Source organism: Lissotriton helveticus, chromosome 3_2 (assembly GCF_964261635.1).
Source record: "Lissotriton helveticus chromosome 3_2, aLisHel1.1, whole genome shotgun sequence".
Lineage (NCBI taxonomy): Eukaryota > Metazoa > Chordata > Amphibia > Caudata > Salamandridae > Lissotriton > Lissotriton helveticus.
The window spans coordinates 493594961-493610875 of NC_136062.1; the positions used below are offsets into that span (position 1 = coordinate 493594961).

Sequence of the window (15915 nt, forward strand, 5' to 3'; positions counted from 1 at the left end):
CTCGCAGTGTAAGGACCGTTATGAGAAGATGCTGGAGGAGCTGAACCGCTACAATCCGCGATACATGGAGGACATGGAGCAAGTGTTCGAAACCTGCCAGGAGGCGGAGCAGCGGCGCCTGCGCTTCTTCAAAGAGGTCCTTCTCGACTTCCACCATCACCTGAACATCTCCACCAATGAACGGTACGTCACCCGGGTGCATATGCTATCCACTGCTAAAGTTCCTTACTGTAAATCCCGCCCCCTCGACCCTGTGAAAAACATGAGGACCCGTCAACCGTGCCAAGAGGGCAGGTTTCGTTATATCATCATGTGCTGGTGTTGCGTGTTCTTCAGGCCTGCACTGAGTGAGTTCAGGGTGAGAGAGCCCCACATGGGCTTACACTAAATGTGCTCAGTCAATCAGAATTTTTATAGCTCAGTGCCATCACCCCTAGGGTATCTGGACCCTGAGGTAGCTGCATCTGTGCCAAAATACCAGGTCTCGAGTCTATTTCGGAAGTCCTCCAGGGAGGGTGCCATTCGGAGGTGGAGGGGAAGGTCATTCCAGGTCTTGGTAGCGATGTAGGAGAAGGAACAGCCCCCGCTGCGATGAACGTGTACGAGGACGAGTGAAGCAGAGTGCAGGTGTCCTGAGGGTAGATGCAAGTTCAGCCAAAGGTTGATGTAGGATGGTCCCTGGTCATGGAGAGCTTTGTAGGCGTGTGTGAGCATCTTGAGCTGGCATCTCTTCTGGATGTGGAGCTAGTGGATCTGTCTGAGGTGGGGAGAGCTGTAGGTCCATTTGGGGAGGTTCAGGATGAGTCTGCCTGCAGCATTCTGCATGATCTAGAGTTTTCTGAGGAGCTGGGTGTGGATTCCGGTGTAGAGAGCGTTGTTGTATTCGAGGTGACCGAAGACAAGGGCTTGTGTAATGGACTTTCTGATGTTTTCTGGGTCCATCTGAAGATTCTGTGTGTGGAAGCAGGGGGAGGCGACTGCGTTGACTTGTCATTTCATGGTCAGTTGGCTGTCCAGGATTATGCAGAGGTTGTGTGCGTGTGTGGTCAGTCAGTGTGATGTGTTCAGTACTTCTATTTTGTCAGAGGTGAGTTTGCGGCAGCTGTTTCTCATCCAGTCGATCATGGCAATGCATAAGTTGGTTCTAATGTTGGAAGGGTCCTCGTTGAACGAGAGGGTGAGCTGGGTGTAGTTGGCATACGATGTAATGTTGAGTCCATGGGCTTTGACGATGTCTGCGAGGGGGCGGGGCTTGTATTTCTTTTTTTAACAGACTATATTGATGACTTCATTATCGTATACAAGGCAATAAAATTATACAGAGGCAGTCTTTTTCCTTTTATAACAGTTACATTGCATATGTCGTATATATATGCGGCGTAAATTATTCTCTGTAAATTATAATGCCGAAAATCAAGAGCTCAAAATAATCTTGTTAGTATAAATTGAAAGGGCACAATATAAGAAGTATCAAACACAGTCATGTATGTTTTTAGCAAACATCTAAAACCTGTGTAACTACAACCCCCCCGCCCCCTCCCTAACCCTCCCACTCCCCCTTCTGGTCAGTCCCGCTCTCACAGCGAAGGTAATCAACAGGAATCATTATAATCACAGTAGACCCCACAGGTTTTAGCCTCCTAGGAACATAAAGTGCTGGTCCAGGTCACAGAGTTCGAGACTCGGGGACAGCTTGGTGTTAGATAGCGTTATGGTGTCGGGGCATCCAGTGTGGGTACTAACTCCATCGATTTCAATTCAAGCAGCATAGACTCCCACTCCAATGAGATAGGCTGGGTCCTCAACCCTCTCTCTTCCCTACGAAGAGCTAAGCCCTCCGCGCTTCCCCACTGGAGCAAGTCAGCCTGCCAAATGGATATCGTGGGACACCCGGGGGGTTTCCACCTCATGGTTAGAGCTCGTACCGCCAATATAAGAGCCAGGTCTAGGAATTTTAGCCGTATTTTCTGTACTCCTGAGCGCTTAGGAAGACCAATAAGGCAGTGCAAGGCGTCAGTTGGGACCGGTAGCTGCGTGATTGTGTTCAGTGTGTGACACACCCCCACCCAATAGGTTTGAAGACCGGGACAAGACCATAACATATGCAGAAAGTCTGCCTCATCTCTTTTACAGCGGGGGCAGCAATGTGAGGAGTCCGGATACATGCGGTGGAGTCTCTTAGGCGTAAGGTATGATCTATGGAGGATCATCGATTGTATTTTTATTTTGAAAGTTTTATATAGCGCGAACAAGATCTTTGCAGATATCAGAGCGCTTTACAAGGGCATGGGGGTAAAAATACAAAGTAATAAAGCGTATATACAAAGTAATATATGAGGTAGTTAGGTACAAGGTGCTAGTTACATAGGTGGGATAAAGGACATGAGGTAGGTAACAGGTGAGGTAGTGTCGGTACACAGTGTGTAGACAGACAATTGCGTCAATAGTATAAAGTGCAATAATAAGGAGCATATACCTGCTTAAACGTGTTTAGAATATTAGAGTTTAAAGGAGGGTACAGTTGAGGTAGGAGTGAGCAGGGTGTATAGTCCCACAGGTGCGAGAGTAGTAAGGAACGCTGAGATGGAGAGGGTAAAGTGTGCAAAGTCAACCAGGTGCGTCAATAATATAACAATATAACAATATACATAATCAACCAGGTGCATCAAACATTATAACAAAATACAAAGAGTGAGCGTATACAGTTAGGTTGAGGTAGGTGTGAGCAGGGTGTATAGTCCCACAGGTGCGAGAGTAGTAGGAACGTTGAGATGGAGAGGGTAAAGTGTGCAAAGTCAACCAGGTGCGTCAATAATATAACGATATAACAATATACATAATCAACCAGGTGCATCACACATTATAACAGAATACAAAGAGTGAGCGTATACAGTTAAGTAATTCGAAAACACGGGTGGCACAGTAGACCAGGGTCGGGAAGGACTTGCAAGGCAGATTCATGAGTGATACGGAGCAATAGATCATGTGTATTTTGCCATGAGGATCGCTTTAACTTCCCTCTTAAAGATTGTTTCGGAGGAGATGAGCCTTGTTTCCGGAGGGAGTGAGTTCCAGATCCTGGGTGCCATTCCTGAAAAGGAGCGTTTATAAGTTTTTACCTTCCGAAATCTTCGAGGTTTCAGCAAAAGATTGTTTGTGCCTCTAGTAGTTCGGGAGCCCCCCGAAATTGTCAGCTTTTGAGTGAGATAGGCGGGTGAATTCCGGTGCACAGCCTTGTGTGTCATGCAAGCGATTTTCAGTTGTATTCTGGCTTCAAAAGGTAGCCATTTCAGTGATTTAAAGTCCGGGGAGATGTGCGAGTGTTTTTTTGAGCCAGTGACGAGTCTCGCTGCGGCGTTAAGGGATGCTCTTAGGGGTGCTGTTGTAGTTAGGGGGAGCCCGCAGAGGGCGGTGCTACCGTAATCTATGTGCGGGATGACTATAGATTGTACTGCAGTTTGGAAGTCTTTGGCAGGAAGGAAGGGTTTAAGTTTTCTCAGGGTATTGATTTGGAAGTTCGCTCCTTTGGTTGCCTTGCTGATGTGCTGCTGCATGTTGAGATTGGTGTCCAGTGTTATGCCTAAAGATTTTGCGGAATCAACTACGATGGGCTGTACATTTAGAGCCGTTAAATGCTTAAGCCATGTTTGAGCCGTGGATATTTTAGCGGGAGGTGAGATCAGGAGGAACTCGGTCTTCAGAGCATTGAGTTTGAGGTGATTCTCAGAAAGCCAGGATTGGGTGTTTCTGATTGTGGTGTTCAGAAGCATGATGTCCTTGGGAGATTGTATTTTGAGATAAAGTTGGGTGTCGTCGGCATACATGTGAAAGTGCACATTAGATGCCTGTAGCAACGTAGTGAGAGGTTCCATAACTAGGTTGAACAGTGTTGGGGAGAGGGAGGATCCTTGAGGGACGCCTAGCGATACAGCTACCGGAGAGGACAGCAGGTTGTTGCTTTTGAATCTTTGTGTCCGGTTGTGTAGGAATGAGGTGAACCATTTTAGAACAGTCCCAGATATGCCCATTCTTGTGTTTAACAGTTCGAGTAAGTTCTCATGTTTAACTGTATCGAATGCTGCGGAGAGATCCAGAAGGATGAGGAGGCAGGTGTCGTTTTGGTCTAGGATTTGGAGGGCATCGTCCACTATGTGAGTCATGGCAGTTTCGGTACTGTGCCCTGCTCGGAAGCCTGACTGATGAGCGTTTAGGAGATCAAACTTATCTATGTGTTTAGTCAGTTGTTGTTGTACACATTTTTCCAGCAGTTTAGCGAGAGTGGGAATGTTTGTAATAGGTCGGTAATTGTTTAGATCAGTGGGGTCTGCTGTTGGTTTTTTCAGTAGCGGAGTGACTTGCCCTACTTTGAGGGCGTTGGGGATGGATCCTTGTTGAAGAGAGCTATTGATAATCTTTGACCAGAGTGGGAGAAGCCAAGGAGAAAAGTCCTTTACAGCGTTAGCAGGAAGGGGGTCGGAGAGGTGATTGGAAGGTTTCAAGGTGTTGAGCAGTCTGCCAATTTCTTCTTCGGAGTAGGTGTCAAAGGCTGACCAAGTAGCATTGTTCTTTGGTTGAGGCACTGCTGTGTGTCGGGGGTTGGAGGACAGGATAGCGTCATTGAGGAGATCGCTTCTTATTCTCTCAGTTTTTTGGATAAAGAAGGCAGAGAAGTCTTCGCAGGAAGGAGTATCGCCCATAGGGCTGGGTGTCTGGGGTTGCTCTTTGCATTGTGTTCTGACTAACTCAAACAGTTTTTTTGGACAGTTTTTAGCTTGGGCGAGTTGGAGGCTGAAGAAGTTTCTTTTTGAGCGTTTTATTTTCCTGAAGTAGGCGTTTCTCTGTATCTTTAGACTTTTTAGGTGCACTGCAGAAGGGGCTGATCTCCAGGTGCGTTCTGCCATTCGCATGGCCCGTCTATCCTCATTGAGGCTACCGTCATACCATGGGTTGGAAGTCTTCTTGGACGAGACTCTTTTCAGTTGCATGGGCGCCGCCTTATTGATTATTGTGGACATGGTATTGAGATAGTAGTCAGTCAGAAGTTGAACGTCTGAAACGCCGGGAGGGGGAAGTAGGCGATTGCAGCTGTTAGGCGGTAGGGAGTTTGGATTGAGTTTCTTCAAGTCTCTTTTCCACACTTTGTGCTTAGGGGGTTGAACTGAGTTAAGTCTGATTTTTTCCTTGATGAGGAAGGAGACAATATGGTGATCTGACCAGTCACAAGGTTGGATTGACTCCAGTTGAATAGCGCCCTCTTTGGAGATGATAAGGTCAAGGGTTGAACCTCTCTTATGGGTCGGGTTATTGCATATTTGGTTGAGATCAAGTGCGTTGAGAAAGCTTTTGAGGCTGTTTACCACTGCGTCCTTGCTGTCATTCCAGTGGAGATTGTAGTCGCCAAGGAAAATTTGGGTGTGCTGCCGTCCTGAGTTGGCTGATATTGTATCCATGAGCTGTTGGACGAAGGAGAGATTGTCCCCAGGTGGGTGGTATATAATGTGTAGTGAGCATACCGGTTTGCTTTCGCTGATGATATCAAGGCAGAGGTATTCACAGGAAGTAAGAGAGGGGACGGTCACTTTGGAGACTGAGAGGTTGCTTCTGTAGATGCAGGCAATTCCACCGCCTGTCTTTATGGCCCTGTCAAGTCTAATGATACAGTAGTTGGGCGGGACTAGGATATCCAGTATAGGTGTGGAGGAATCAGACAGCCATGTTTCAGTCAGAATGGCTAGGTCCAGTTCCCGGGACGTGATGAGGTCGGCGACCTCCGTGGAATGTCTTTGGGCCGATCTGCAGTTGAGAAGTACGCATTTAAGGCTAGGGGTGCATAGGGTGGAGGACGATTCCGTAATGAGGGGTACATTAGTGAGGTTGTTGGGGACAGCGCCTCTGTTGTTATCTTTTTGTTGCCTAAGGGGGTTGGATATAATCGTTGGGATGGACATGTTGTTGGTAGCTAGTGGCTTTTGGGGAGCCGGGTCGTAAGAGTGGAGAAGGGTGTGTACGTCATGGTCAGAGATCGGGTTGGAGGTGCGTCTGGGGCGATTGGTGGTATTGCAAGAGGGGGTAGAAGTCCAATGTGGGGGGAGATGTGTGTTAAGGCGAGTAGGAGGAGAGGAGGAAGTGTTGTTAGGAGGAGAAGGGGGAGTACTGCGCTTGGTAGTGACGAGATTGCAGTTGTTACTGCGATTGTTGGTATTGCGAGGGGGGATAGAGGTCCGGTGTGTGGAGTGTTGTGTGGTAGGGCGGGTAGGAGGTGAGGGGGAAGTGGTGTTAGGTGTGGTAGGGGTGTTGATGTGGGGGTGTCTGGGGTGTGTGAGGAGTAACTCTTTAATGGAGTGTACTTCTTCTTTCAATTGGAGGAGGGTAGACATAATAGTGTCCAAGGTGATGATGGGTGCGTTGACCGGGGGCAGTCCGGGTGGAGAGTCGGAACTGATGAGGGTGTTGGGGGCGTTGGGGGCGTTAGCGAGAGGGCAGGTGTTTGGAAGCGCATCCGTGCTAGGGGGGGAGCGGAAAAAGGGAGTGATGTGTAGGCTGGCTGTTGTGGGGGAGGATGTGGGGTATTGAGGAGTGAGCGAGGGGGGTGGAAGGTTGATGGAGGGGTGCAGGCTAGGTGTGGTGGGAGTGCTAAGTGTGGGGGGGGGCAGAAGTCGGAGAGAGAGTCATGTTGTGTGTGGTGCCATTGGGGGAGAAGGGGTGCTCCGAGAAAAAGTGTGCGGGGGAAGGTATGGGAGTGCACAGTGTGGAGGGGGAGACAAGAGGAAGAGCGGAGGTACGAAGGTTAGTAGGAAAGCTGGGAGAGCGAGTGGTGTGCGTAGGGACTAGGTCTATGTCTGTGAATGAGGGGCGGGGAGGGGTAGCTGCGAGGGGCAGGTGATTGACTGTGGAGCAGGGTGTGAAGGTGAGGTGTGTGTGTATGAACTTTAGTTTCGCATTGCGTGATACCTTCTTAGGGTGTTATAACATACATTGCCAGGCCTTATCCGTGAGTTCAACCTCTGCATCCTCAGACCATTCCGCCCTCAAGGAGGCGAGTGTGATCGCTGCATGCGGTCGGACACCAGTATTCAGCCACCGAACCAAATGCCCCCCATGTCCCATATAGTATAGGAGTTGTACCAGGTTATGTTGAGTGGGTTCAGTCTGTTGCGGGCCCATGTGTTCTTAATGTAATGTGTTACTCCAGCATGCAGAAAGTACAGACGGGGGGGTGGGCCCGAAGCCTGCACAAAGGAGTCATGGTCGAGTAGGGCCCCATCCCGAAGAACGCCCGACCTCCTCCACTCCGCTATCAGCCCAGTTGTGTATCCTGGCCCTCGTAAGTCTACCTTGTGGTGTGGGTAGCCCCAGGATGGGGATGTTAGGGGCGTAAGGGATCGCTGTAGTAGTGTACGACCGTGCTTTCCTCCAGCAGTGTAATGCTGTTTTTAATAGTGGAGGGCTATCTATGGGAATCTTGGCTTTCGGTAATAATAAGGAATGTAGTTCGCCCCGATCCAGCTTTTGAGGTGTGAACCCAATCTCCCGTAGATTCCTCCCCGCCGTCCAAAAGGAAAACCATTGGAGTTGAATGGCATAGTAATGGCTCCGAAAGTCAGGGACACCCAGGCTGCCATTCTGGGTCCCCAATTGCAGCTTCCGCAGGCCTATTCGTCTGCGGCCAGTGCCCCAGATGAGATTCACCAGTAGTATTTAATGTGGTAAAGATGGACTGTGGGAGGACCACAGGCAGGTTCACGAAATAATATAACAGACTGGGTAACATCACCATTTTCGAAATGGCGATTCTCCCCATTACCGACAACGGCAGAGAGGTCCAGAAGGCTACACTGGCCCGAACCGCCGTGATAGCTCGCATTACATTGCCGTCAATCTGATCCACCAGCCTTCTGTAGACATGAATACCTAGGTATTTAAAGGTGTCAGGGGCCACTGGCAAGGTATGGTCGCCAAACTGTAAGGTAAGGGGGTACGGTATTTCCCGGAAGAAATAGGCTGTCGACTTCCCAGGGTTTATAGTCAGACCCGACAGGCGTGCAAAAGTAGCAAATATATCAGGTAGCGGGGCATTATTTGCTTTCAGATCTCGCAGGAACAGAAGTATGTCATCAGCGTAGATTGAGAGTAAGTGGTCACTCCCATCAATAGGAATGCCAAGCTGGTACGCTGAGCCTCGTAAAGCTATGGCTAGGGGTTCTAGTGCCAGCACAAACAGCAGGGGAGACAGTGGGCACCCCTGCCGTGTACCCCTGTGAATAGTGTATTGTTCCGATATGTACCGGCCAGTGCGTGCTCGGGCTGTGGGGAGTGTACATAATAATCGCACCCAATTCAGGTAGGTACCCAGGAAGCCAAACCGTTGTAGCGTCGCGAACATGAATTCCAAGGAGAGAGAATCAAAGGCCTGTCTAAGATCTAATGCTATGCATCCCGCCGACGGGTATGTGGAGGGTGTGGCCGTCATTACATAGTGCAATCGTCGGGTGTTTAGAGAAGTGCTTCGATTCGGCAGGAACCCACATTGGTCCTGGTGTATGAGTGTATTGAGAAAGGGTTGTATGCGATTGGCCAGGGCTTTACTTAAGATTTTGTACTCCGTGGCCAGTAGAGAAAGGGGTCTATAATTAGCCAAATCAGTGCTAGCCCATCCTGGTTTGGGTATCGACGTAACCAGCGATTGCTTGGTGGAAGTCGGTAAGTGACCTGTTTCAAAAGCAACCTTGTACATAGATTCCAGTGTTGGGACCACGGTCTCTGAGAAAGTGTGGTAGAACTCGACCGGGAGTCCGTCAAGGCCGGGCGCTTTGTTGCGATTCAGGCCTTTAATTGCGGCTGCTTCCGTGTGTTTTAGTTGAAGGAATGCGCGGTGATCCATAGTCCGCAGTGTCTCCAACACATCCGCATGGTCTATGTGTGTGGCTTGTAGCCCCTCCCATTTGCTTGAATCCGACACAACCTCCCGTTCAAGTACATCTAGGCGTTGTTCTAGGTCTTTTAAGCGTTGGTGTATTTCTTGTCTGGCCCCCACCAACTGCTTGCTCGAATTGTTAATTTCTGCCCGTATTCCGCCTTTCCCGCTGCTACTGCCCCATGGGCTATGACGATGTCTGCGAGGGGGTGGGGGGCTTGTAGATGTTAAATGGGGTGTGGCTGAGGGATGAATCATGGGGCATGCCGCATATGATGTCCTTGGGAGTGAAGGTGAAGCCTTGACTACCTGTCCAGGCTAGCACTCTCCCCCGCAGCTCCGCTACTTTGCCGCATCGTCAGAGCCCTCTTTCCACCAGGGTTCGTGCCAGCAGCCCACCGCAGACACACAGGCTACCCAGGTCCTGCTCCGCCTGGTGTCCCCCTCGCCCCCTGCTCACTGGTCCAGCTTGTCACTGCCCCTGTCCTGGTTGGAGATCATCATTTCTTTTGGGTGATTTATTGTTTGACTTTCCCACCTGCTCGCTCAAATTTTTTATTTCTGCCCGTATTCCGCCTTTCCCGCCGCTGCTGCCCCTGTGGCCCCTGCCCGTCACCGCCCCTGCTCTTACCTCCCCACCCTATTCCTGCCGCCTCCCCTACTAAATGGCGGCCGTGCCGTTTGCGCGCTGAAGACGTGCCTAAGGCAAGCCCGTCCACGGCCAGCGCGAGGAGCCCTGGATCTCCGGAACCCCGCCCATACATCTCCGCCGCCCTACATGCCCTCAACCCGGGAAGACTCAACGGCTGCCAAATAGCCACAAGGAACACCACCCAAGGACAATTCTCCTGCAGACACTGCCGGCAATCGTTCACCATCGACTGTGCCCCCAAGACAGCCGAAAACTCACTGTACGCCCGCACCACTGGAGCCCTGACATGAATCATCCTCAATGTACCCTCCCTACACACACCCCATAGAGATCTGGGACCTGCTCGACACCCTCTCACCAGACGTGCCTTCCTCACCGAAACCTGGACAAATCCCGCCTCCGGCCCCGACATCCCCACCCCCGACGGATACAAGATCCAGAGAAGGGTCCGCCCCCACCACCCAGGAGGAGGACTCGTCATTGCTCACAAGGCCTCCCTTTGACTATCCACCTGCAACACAAGCGACCCCCACTCCAACTCAGAACACCTCCACTTTCAGATCCCTACCACCCCAGGTCCACGCTACGAGGCACCCTCGCCTACAGACCCCCTGGGCCATGCACCAAGTCCGCAACCACCATCGCCGACCTCGTCGTACCCCACGCCATCGCTTCCACAGACTACATTCTGCTCTCCAACCTCAATTTCCACCTCGACAACCGCAGCGACCCCGACTCCATCACCCTCCTCGACAACCTCGAACTGAAGCAGCTCGTCACCACCCCAACGCACAGAGCTGGACACACCCTCGACCCCAAGTTCGAAGGAGGGACAAACATCCATTTCAGTCATACCACCCAGCCCCCATGGATGGACCACCACTGTGTACACTTCACCTTCAACACATCCACCGGGCCCAAACCCCCCACGCTCGTCTCGAAGGAACTGGATTAAGATCACAGAGGAGCATGTCAATGCCACCCTCCTCCAAGACCCACCCTATGCCACGCCAACTCCGCAGCCCTAGAACTTAACCGCTGGATCTCCTGCTGAGCCGAAAAGCTCGCACTCCTCCGCCACCCTCGCAAACAATGCCCCCTGAAAGCAGCCTGGTTCACCACCGATCTCCAAGGAGCAAGGCGCTCCTGCAGATGCCTTGAGAAAACCTTGCGAAACCGGAAAAACACAAAAGACCGGAACAGCTACTGAGATGCCCTGAAGGAATACAACCAGTGTTTGAGACACCAAATGGACTTTCATCAAGAACAAAATTCTCACCAACGCTAAAGAACTCTTCAACGTCCTACAGCACTTCACCAAACCCACCAGCGAAGCCACGGACATCACCCGTCCCAGGAACTTTGCAACAGGCTCAGCTCCTACTTCCATCTGAAAATCAAGGCCCTCTACGACAACGTCTGTGAACAGACTCCGGACATCACCCCACGCTCCACCGCCACCGACAAAGAGCCAACCATAACCACCTGGAATCCCGCCTCCATCAATCACACCACCGTGACCATGAAGAACACCTGCTCAGGAGCCCCCACTGACCCCTGCCCACTGCCCATCTACCAAAGGGCTGCCGCCATCGCACCCGAACTAGGACGCACCATAAACGCCTTTTTCGAATCCGACATCTTTCCCGACAACTGGAAGCGGTCAAACCTCTCCTCAAGAACCCCACAGCCCGAAACAACAGACCTGAAAAACTACAGGCCCATCTCTCTCCTCCCCTTCCCTGCCAAAGTCACCAAGAGACTCGTAAACACCCAGCTGACCACCTTCATCGAAAATAACTCCATTCTAGACCTCTCCCAGTCCGAATTCCGCAGCAACCACAGCACTGAGACGGCCCGCCTCGCCGCCACCGACGACATCTGCATGCTACTAGACCAGGGGCACACCGCTGCCCTCATCCTACTAGACCTCTCCGCAGCTTTCGACACCGTCTCACATCGCACCCTTGCAGCCAGACTCCACGATGCAGGGATAAGAGGAACCGCCCTTTCCTTGATCCGATCCTTTCTCTCCGGGAGAACCCAGAGGATCGACTCCTTCCTTCCTTTCTACGAACCCACTCAGATCAACTGCAGAGTTCCCCAAGGATCATCGCTCATCCCCACGCTGTTCAATATCTACATGGCCCCCCTCGCCGCCATCGTCAGACAACACAAGCTCAGCATGGTATCTTACGCCAACAACACCCAGCTCATCCTCTCCCTCACAAAGGACCCTGAAGACACCAGACTCTGTTTCCACAAAGGAATGAGAGATGTAGCCAGCTGGATGAAAAGCAGCTGCCTGAAGCTCAACTCCGAGAAGACCGAGGTCCTCATCCTCGGACCCTCCACCTCCGCCTGGGACAACGCCTGGTGGCCTTCCACGCTTGGGAGTCTGCCCACCCTGACAGACCATGCACGGAACCTCGGCATCATCCTAGACTCCTCCCTCACCATGACCTGCCAGATCAACTCCATCGCCTCCACGAGCTTCAACTGCCTTCGGATCCTCCACAAGATCTTCAAATGTGTTCCCCCCAGAATGCAGAAAAGCCGTCGCCCACGCACTCCTAACCAGCAGACTGGACTAGTGCAATGCCCTCTATGCCAGAATCAACAGGACCCTCCTACACAGACTACAGACCATCCAGAACGCTGCAGCCAGACTCGTCCTCAGAACCCCACGGCACGAACACATGACCCAACACCTATGTGACCTCCACTGGCTCCCTGTCGAGAAGTTACCTTCAAACTTCTCACCCAGACCTACAAATCTCTCCACAACATCGGACCCAAATACCTCAACGAGAGAGAGTCTCCTTCCACGTACCCAAGAGGAACCTTCGCTCCGCAGACCTCGCTGTCCCATAGACTGCCTGCGCCCGCAGAACCAGAGCAGGAGGAAGAGCTTTCTCCTACGTCGCAGCCAAAGCCTGGAGGGAGCTCCCAGCGAACATCACACTCCCCCCACCCGCCACACTTTCAGGAAGAGCCTCAAGACCTGGCTCTTCGACTGAACCGGAGGTGCACCCCCTGCCCCAGCAGCTTGAGACCCTCACAGGTGAGTAGCACGCTTTATAAACCATTGATTGATTGATTGATTGATTGATTGAATGATTGAAGGTGAAGGAAGGTAGACAGATGCTCTGTGTGCGTCCTGAAAGGAATGAGATAATCCACTTGAGGACGTGTTGCTTAATGCTGATGTTGTGGAGTCTGTCGTGGATGTGGTTGAAGACTGTTGATTGCTGCTGAAAGGTCAGGGCCACCGTTTCTCCTTGGTTGAGGAGAATTCTGATGTCTGTTGCGGTGATCAGTGTGGTCTCAGTGCTGTGGTTGGTCAGGAATCCTGATTGTGAGCCATTCAAGGTAGTCGGTGAGCTGCAGGTTGATGGCTTTATCAAGTACATTGGATGGCTTTGGGAGCAGGGAGATCGGGAGGTCGTTTTTGAGGTCGCTGAGTTCGGCAGATGGCTTCTTTAGGAGGGGTCTGACACCTGCATGTTTCCATCCATCGGGGAGGTTGCTGTGGCGATGGAGGCATTGAGCACGGTGGTCAGTTCAGTGCTGATTACATTGGATCTGAGGTTGAAGAGATGGTGGGGCAGTGGTCGGTAGGAGTCACGGAGAGGATGGAAGATATGATAGTTGTGGTGGTCTGAATGTTGAGTGGAGACCAGGTTGTTATGGCTGAGCAGGTGTTCATTGGTTGGAAGAGGTTGTCATGGCTGCGCCTGTTGGGTCGAAGTTGCTGTAGATGTCGGTAATCTTTCTGTGGTCCGATAGGGTGCTGCGGAGTTGTTGGGAAGGGTGGACCCCGAGTTCTGTGGCTGCGGGGTTGGAGAACTCCTTGATTATTTTGAAGATTTCCTTAGTGTGGCTGGCTGCGGCGTCTGTGTGGTCAGTGATAGCTGCTCTGTTGGCTTTCTTGATATGCCTATGGTAGTCGCTGAGTGCTGTTTTGTGTGCGGCTCTGTCGGAGGGGTCTTTGGTGACGCACCATCGCTTCTCGAGTAGGAGATGGCTGTGCTCGGTGGTTCTGAGCTCTTGGGTGTACCAGCCGGATTGTCTTGAAGTTCTGGTAGTTTTTGCCAGTTTCAGAAGGGCCACGCTGTTGGCCCAAATGTTGATTCAGGCGGAGACGTTGTGGACTGCTTGGTCGAGGCCAGCTGAAGTTGGGCGGTGTGGCGCGGAGAGTTTGCGTCCTTTGGCTCTCGGTGACTTTGCCCCAGCTGCGGTGGATGGAGCTTGGTGATGGTGCGCTGGGCGTTGGCGATGGTCAAGGGTATGATTGCCCAGCTACGGTGGATGGAGCTTGGCGATGGTGTGCTGGGCACTGGCGATGGTCAAGGGGACGATTGTGTGGTCAGTCCAGATGGGGTCCCTGATGTGGCTGAATTTGATTCTGTCGCACGCGGGGAGGGTGGTGTCGAGGGTGTGTCCGGCTCTGTGCGAGGCTTCGGTGACTGGTTGGGTGAGTCTGATGTTACATGTTCAGTGTCCGAGGGCCCCCAGGGGCTCACGCTGCATCCTGTGTGGAAGTGCCACTACAGGGGCCAGAACTGAGCTGGTTCTGGGTCCGAGAGTCTCATGGGGGCCCCCACTCTAAGTGTGTTCACATCCAGTGTCCCTACAACTCTAGAATATCGACCCCCCACCACCAGATTCCTTACCGTGGCGTAGCTGCTATTGGTAGAGCAGGTGCAGTGGCACCGGATTCAGGGCTGTGAAGGGCGCACTCCAATCTGTGCCCCGCGGCTCCCCGGTGCGCCATGAAATCCAGCTCTGGGCGCCACCAACAAGCCCACCGTTTCTGACCCACACATTCCTGCTCCGCTAATGCCTCTGCATTTTATAATAAATTGCATTTCCAGTTGAGTCTACGCGTCTGGGCGCGTGCTGCCGTCCAGTGGTTGCTTCCAAATAAACCTGGCCGAGGTGCGTCGTGGCAGAAGGCCAGAAGTGGCCCACGGTCTTGCGTCTGAAGGAGGGACAGACAGACAGCGAACAACAGAGAGACAGCTGCTGGGGAGTGTTGTGGTTCAAGGGAGAGGTGTGGCGCCGCGGCCAGGGCGACTGACGCTGGAATCTGGGGTCCACGGTTCGATCCCCGGCTCCGGCGACAGATTAGCCCAGCACCATGTGATTCTGGGTAATAGCTCGCTTAATCTTCCTGACGGCCCCCAGCGCCTAGAGACCCTTACGGGTGATTGTGCGCTTTACAAATGTGGATTATTATTATTATTATTATTATTATAATAAGGATATATAATCACCTGTCCCACTGGTCCTTCTGTCAAAGGCTCACTGATTCATGACCTGTTACCTTGGGCCAGGGTGTTCAGAGAGCTCAGCCCCCACTGCCCCCACTGCCCCCCCCCCTGCCCTCACTGCCCCCACTGCCCTCTTTACATGCACCAGGTCATTTTAACCCGAGTTGCACTAGTAGAGCAGGCACCTTCCCCAGGGGCGCTTATTTATAAAGTCCAGATCAGTCACTTAACGATTTTCCGATATTTAATTTGCAAAATCATGTCACAGGTTCCGCATCCAGAGCAGATATCCCCCCCCTGCAAACACTCGTTTCATGTTTCCCTTTTCTGACCAGATGAGAGTGGCGCCCGGATGACCAATTGTCGTTTTTTGTGCCTTTCACAGACCCTGCAGGGGGTGAAGTATACCAAAGTCTTTATTAAAGACTCTTCTGCGAGCTGGTGTTCAGTACTTTGTATTTCATGTGCACTCTGTATTTGCACACATGCCATCGGGTATATTTAGGCCACTAAAGCACACGATTTGAGTGAGTGATCATATCCTTAAGATCATTAGTGAAGTAAAACGGTTTCACTTGGCAGCGAGGGGGGGCGAGGGAGCCCTTTTCTCCCACGAGAGGACGTCACTCGGGATCACACCAGCATGGCAGAACATGGCAGCATTGCATGGTATGGAATGTGCATTTGGTGTTACATATGGAATTCCTTTTCTAGCGAGTTGCTAATGTTTTCGTTCTTGGATTCCTCCTCTGTGCAAAGCTTTCTTTGTAACTGCGGTGCTCTCAGGAACCTTCTTCGACACTGTCTCTCATAGCACCCTTATACAACGACTCAGCAACATCGGAATTCAAGGATTAGCACTGAACTGGATCATCTCGTTCCTCGCCGGAAGAACGCAAAGAGTCCACCTCCCCCCTTTCAAATCAGAGGCCACCGAAGTCATCTGCGGCGTACCTCAAGGATCATCACTCAGTCCTACCCTCTTCAACGTATACATGAGCCCCCTCGCGACCATCGCACGCCAACACAACCTCAATATCATCTCCTACGCAAACGACACCCAGCTAATCCTT

The 15915-nt window shown here is 51.8% G+C and overlaps 1 protein-coding gene across 7 annotated transcripts in view; it reads left to right on the plus strand.

The window, feature by feature from the left end:
- PACSIN3 (protein kinase C and casein kinase substrate in neurons 3) overlaps positions 1-15915 on the plus strand; it is a 270679-nt gene that overhangs the window by 164149 nt on the left and 90615 nt on the right. For all 7 annotated transcript variants that reach the window (XM_078684475.1, XM_078684479.1, XM_078684473.1 and 4 more), the window contains one exon: positions 8-183. In XM_078684475.1, the coding sequence (XP_078540601.1) occupies positions 8-183 (176 nt within the window). The remainder of the gene's footprint in view (positions 1-7; positions 184-15915) is intronic.